At 47.5% G+C, this 6,000-nt stretch overlaps 1 protein-coding gene across 1 annotated transcript; it reads right to left on the bottom strand.

Annotated features, from left to right (window-relative positions):
- Window positions 1–2,653: 2,653 nt before the first annotated feature.
- Window positions 2,654–3,121, bottom strand: LOC127303954 (uncharacterized). The gene has a single exon (XM_051334667.1). It carries the CDS (start codon window positions 3,119–3,121, stop codon window positions 2,654–2,656), a length of 468 nt encoding a protein of 155 aa, XP_051190627.1.
- Window positions 3,122–6,000: the final 2,879 nt, after the last annotated feature.

The following is a 6,000-nucleotide window of genomic DNA, read 5'->3' as shown; positions in this document are numbered from 1 at the left end:
ATATGCTCCTCCTGGGATAACTTCGGTAACGATGTATGGCCCCAACCATGGTGGTTCCAGCTTCTCATGACCATCATGTTTGAGTCGAAGAACTAGATCGCCGACTTCGATGGATCTGGACCGCAAACATCGACTGTGATAGTTTTTGAGGTTTTGCTGATATGCACTTACTCTTGAGAGCACCGCATCTCTTGCTTCATTGATTGCGTCGACATCATCCTCAAGCGCCTTCTGCGAAGCCTCTTCATCATATACCACAACTCTGGGTGAGTTATGTTCTATTTCTATCGGGAGCACTGCTTCAGCACCATGGACTAAGAATAACGGAGTTTCTTGAGTTGCTGCATTAGGTATTGTTAGTAAGCTCCACAACACGTAGGGTAACTCGTCGACCCAAGTATGTCTCGCTTTTTCGAGTGGTGTCAGCAGACGTTTCTTGATGCCATTGCATATGAGACTGTTTGCCTTTTCGACTTGGCCGTTGGTTTGCGGGTGTGCCACAGAACGCAGACTGCAGCTTGATGCCTACACCTTCACAGTAGTCCTTGAATTCTCTAGAGGTGAAGTTGCTTCCGTTATCCGTGACTATGCTTAGGGACGCCAAACCGAAAAACTATCCCTTTAATGAAGTTTACTGCTGATGTTGCATCTGCCGAAGTTACAGGTATTGCTTCAATCCACTTGGTGAATCTGTTGACTGCTACAAGCAGATAAATGTGTCCTCGGCCAGGACTTATTTAATTTTCCCACCATATCTAATCCTCATTGACCAAAGGGTCATGCCAAAGGTATTGGCATTAATTATGCCGCCGGAGAGTGAGGTTTAGATGCGAATCTTTGGCAAGCTTCACAAGTGCGCACAATTTTCTTCGCATCCTCTATGGGTGATAACCAGTAAAATCCAGCTCGAAAAGTTTTGGCTGCTATTGCTCGAATGCTTGCGTGGTGGCCACATATCCCTTCATGTATGTTCTTCAATATGTCTCATCCTTCTTCGGGTGTAACACATCTCTGCAGCACACTCGATATAGTTCGTCTGTAGAGTTCACCCTTGACCATTGTGAACGCCTTAGATCGCCGAATAACTCTCCTTGCTTCTACTGGGTCTTCGGGTATTTCTTTCTTCGTGATATATGCCAAGTAGATTTCATCCAAGGGATTTGTACTAAGCTCCAGCTCCTTCTAATCTCTTGGACCTGTCGAAGTTCATATGCCAGGTACTCGACAAATCTGGAGGTCCTGTGTTTTGGAGTTCCATCCACCCTGCAACAAAGTCCGACAAAATTTGCGACGTGATTGCTTTTCTTTTTTCGTATGTGATGTCCCGAGGGGAAAGTTTGATTCCCCAAAGGGAGACACGTCCTGTAGCTTCTGGATTGTTTAAAATATTCGAGAGAGCTGCCTCATTTACCACTATTATCGGGTGTGCCAAAAAATAGTGTTTTAGATTTCTTGCTGACATGAAGACTCCATACGCCAGCTTCTGATATTGTGGGTATCGCTGCTTGGATGGTGATAAAACTTCACTAAGGAAATATACTGGTCGCTGGACTCCATGAATTTTTCCTTCTTCTCGTTCTACCACGAGAACCGTAATAACCACTTGGGGTGTGGCCGCAATGTACAACAACAAAGGTTCTTTTTTCGTGGCGCCACCAGTACTGGTGGTGTTGAAATTGTAAGCTTCAGATGCTCAAAGGCCTTGTCTGCTTCCTCGTTCCACTCGAACTTTTCCCCTTTCTTGATAAGCGCGTAAAAGGGCAACGCTTTTTCTCCCAACCTTGCGAAAAATCTGCTCAAAGCTGTGACTCGTCCAGTTAGCTGATGTATCTCTTTAAGCTTGGTTGGTTTTCTCATCGTCAGGATAGCTTGTATTTTCTCTGGATTGACCTCGATTCCTATAGCTGACACCAAGTATCCGAGGAGTTCTCCCGCAGGAACGCCAAAGGAACATTTTGTCAGGTTCAGCTTGAGACGGAACTTGTCGAGGTTGTCGAAAGTCTCCCGAAGATCATCGATGAGGGATGACCCTTGCTTTGTTGTGATGACTACATCGTCAATGTATACTTGGAAGTTTTTGCCGATTTGTGTGGCGAGGCACTTCTGCATCATCCTCTGATATGTGGCTCCTGCGTTTTTTTAACTCGAAAGGCATTGTTCTGTAGCAGAATACACCATAAGGGGTTATGAAAGCTGTTTTGACTTTATCCTCTTCTTTTAGGCTGATCTGATTGTAACCAGAATACGCGTCTAGGAAGGAAAGAAGTTCGCAACCTACCGTTGAGTTGATAATTTGGTCGATCCTCGAGAAGGGAAAGTGATCCTTTGGACAATGTTTGTTGAAACACGTGAAATCGACGCACATGCGAAGGACTTCAGTGTTTTTCTTCGGGACCAACACTGGGTTAGCGACCCACGTGGCCTCAATGTGTAGTTCTTTAATGAAACCAGCTTCTTTGAGTCGACGGATCTCAGATAACATAGCTTTGCGGTTTGGCTCGGAGAAACGCCGCAAAGGTTGTCGAATTGGTCTGGCTCTTGGATCTAAAATAAGAGGGTGCTCGGCAAGTTCCCCAGGTACTCCTGGCATGTCAGCTGGGCACCAGGCGAAGATTTCCCAGCGCTCACAGAGGAACTCGACGAGCGCGCTTTCCTATGCGCTATCCAAGTTAGTCGCGATGGATGTTGTCTTTTTAGGATCTGTCGGGTGGATCTGCACTTCCTTGAAATCCTTGGAGTTGTCGAAAGCTTGTTCCTGCAAGGATCTACCTCCGCCTGGCAACATGTCGTAGTTGGTGGTCAGCTTTGATGCCTCGTATTCAGCTTGCATTCCGAATGTTTCGGAAAGCTTGTGAAAGTCCTTGTCGCACTTATCTGCCAGGGAAAAACTTCCTTTGACTGTTATTGGGCCCTTAGGTCTCGGGATCCTCCATAACAAATATGTGTAGTGCGGCACAGCCATAAACCTAGCATATGCAGGTCGTCCAAAGAGGGCGTGATATTGCGACGGCCAGTCGATGACTTCAAACTCTAGCTTCTCCTTTCTGAAATTTTCTCTTGTTCCAAACTGCACGTCAAGTGTGATCTTACCCAAAGGATAATTTGGTTTTTCGAGTGCCATGCCGTGAAAACGCGTGTTCGTTGGTGCCAAGTTAGCCTGCGAGATGTTCATCTTCCGCAATGTATCCGCGTATATGAGATTTAGATTGCTTCCTCCATCTATGAATATGCGAGAGACGTAATATCCCTCGATAACCACTGGTAATATCATCGCTGAATGTCCTGGCCGTGGGACTTGGGGTGGATGATCCTCTATACAGAATCCTATTGGTTGACCCAACCAATTGAGGTACTCAGTAGTTGGTGGAGGTGCATGTACTTCCATGTACACCTGTTGAGAAATTAGCTTATGTGACCTATTCGAAGGTCTACCTTTCTGTATCATTGATACTACTCCTCTTGTACTTGTGAATTCATCATTGGCGCCTGGAGGTCCCGCAATTTGCAATTGATGCTGGTTTGCACTAGTAACTGCGGGTGGTGGTGGAAGAGGTACATGTACTTCGCTCCTTGGTCCTTGCACATATCCTCTGTTTACTACTTCCGCATGTGTGCTTTCTGTCGCCCTTCGCAGAGCTTGAAAAGTTCGGCAGTCCTTCTGGAGGTGACCTGACTGTCTCCTTCCATCATTGTCGGTGTAGAAGTGAACCTGACACAGCCCGTTAATTAAGCAAATATTTGGGTGACACATTGTATGGCCTTGGAAACCTCGGCCGATTGTTTTGTCTGCTGGAACTTGGTGCATCTCTGTGATCACTTCGTTGATCATTGCTCCTGTGATAATCGTCACTTGCACTGTTTCCTCGGAAGCCAGCCGATACTTGGCCGAGACCGTCATACTCTGCGAAGTTGCGGAAACTTCACCTATTCTGGTTATTGCTTCTATTACGATCTTCTTCGGGTAACCTTTGTTGTTTATTATGAACGGCATCTTCTCCGTCGTCACACCGATTCACTATTTCCATGAGTTATGATATTGTCCTTGGGTTGGACCTCCCCAACTCTTCGATTAGGTCTCTCCTTCGGATCCCTGCAACAAACGTGTCGATTGCTCTTTCATCGGATACATGCTCAACCGAGTTTTTGATGATACTCCACCGTTGAATGTATGTTCTCATCGATTCATCCGGCTCCTGCTTGCAAGTCCTTAGCTGCTCTATTGATGCTGGTTTTTTGCAAGTGGACCGAAAATTTCTTACGAACAAGTCTTCGAAAGTTTCCCAGCTATCTATGGATCCCTCTGGCAGCTTCTTCATCCAGGATCTTGCGGCTCCACTCAGGTGGACCTGAATGCTTTGCATATCTGTTGCTCTTGTTCCACCCATCAACTTTGTTGTCTCCAGATAATCGGCTAACCAATCCTCTAGATCTTGCATCCTGTCGAACTTTTTATAGTTATCGGGTAATTTGAAGCTAGTGGGCACTTGAGTTTTGCGAACCCTTCGGGTAAAGCAAGGGAGTCCGCACAAGTCCTCATCGCTATCTTCCGGTGTACGAAGATTTCCACGTGTTCTGGTTTCTTGACTTCTTTCCTCACGTGCTCTGTCAACTCGAGCTTGAGCTACTGTGTTCCTTGCGTCGCCTTCTCTTCGAGCATCTCGCGTTGTTGCCACAGTATGTCGGGGACTATTTTGCCTTGGGCTGCTCCGGCGTGGAGCACTTTCGGGTTGTGGTGCTATCTCTCTTCCTGCTATCGCCGCACCCATAACACTGACTCCTGCCATAGCCATCTGGTATAGTACCGGGATAATACCGTGAAAACGTGTGTCAGATTCTTTTAACATATCGACTATCATACCCATTGCCTTCATTGTGCTTGCAAACAGGAGGTTTAGGCAAATGCCTCCATCCATGAAGACCTTACTCATGTTGAATCCACCAATCTATGCTTCGAGTACTAGGGCAACGTGACCAGGCCTCGGTACAACTGCCGGATGATCTGCTCTGCTAAACAGGGTGCTTTGATCTGACCAGTCGATGTATTCGGGTAAACTTGTCATGGCCACCTCTGCAAGTTTTATCTCCCGTGTAAATTTCTTGGATTCTCTTTTGGAGATGCCAGCTTTGTGGATCATATTCACCTGTCCTCGCGATACAGGGAAAACTTCGGCTGGCGCGTGTGAACATTCCTGCGGCTTGGGTGATAGAATAAAGGCAGCTATACCCTGTTTCGTCGGGTGCGCCAGTGCTTCGGAGTTGGACCTTAATTTTTCGCATAGCTTCTGGATATCGAGGAATTGCCGACAATCCTTGAGCAGATGCGATGCCTTCTCGATGTTGTCTTTTTGGTCGATGTAAACGTGCAAGTAACATGGGGTGACTAGTTGCTCTGAGCCGGCAGGTGAGGCGTCTAAGGGAGGCGAATTTGTCAGTTGCGGCTTATGGTTGATCGCTTGCCATATTGCCCGTCATCCTGATTGCTGTTTTGACAGGTACGACTGGCAGCACGGTCAATTGCCTCATAGTGGAGATCCCTTCTCCTCTTTCGGTGCTCCTGCCTACTCCCGATGCTACTCAGACACCTTTGACTACTTTCGCCGTTGTTGCTGAGCAAACATGGTAGATCTGTTGTGGTTGATGATGGAACAGTGACCGTTGATGGAGTCGCAGCCTTTTCCATGCCAAGCGCAATCGAGCCTCGGAGCCGAAGGAAACCTCTGGAGTCGACGATGAAGTGGACGCTGCCAAACGTCATGTACATGCCGCCGCGCAGCCCCAAAGGGGCCAAGCGTGACGCGTCGGTGTGCGGAGTGAACACGAGGGATCCGCCATGAATTGAATTCCTCGAATTCGATGATGACGGAGCCGATGGTATCGGTGATGCCGGCGAAGACGTAGCCGACATGATCGGAGCAGCCGATGAAGTGCCTTGTACTAGTAGTGTTCCCACAGACGGCGGCAATTGACGAGGGAGCTCCTCGGCAATGCGCACATGAGGGG

The sequence above is a fragment of the Lolium perenne genome, chromosome 4, assembly GCF_019359855.2.
Source record: "Lolium perenne isolate Kyuss_39 chromosome 4, Kyuss_2.0, whole genome shotgun sequence".
NCBI lineage: Eukaryota > Viridiplantae > Streptophyta > Magnoliopsida > Poales > Poaceae > Lolium > Lolium perenne.
Note: the sequence above shows the minus strand (reverse complement) of the source record. Positions and strands in the feature narration are given on the sequence as shown.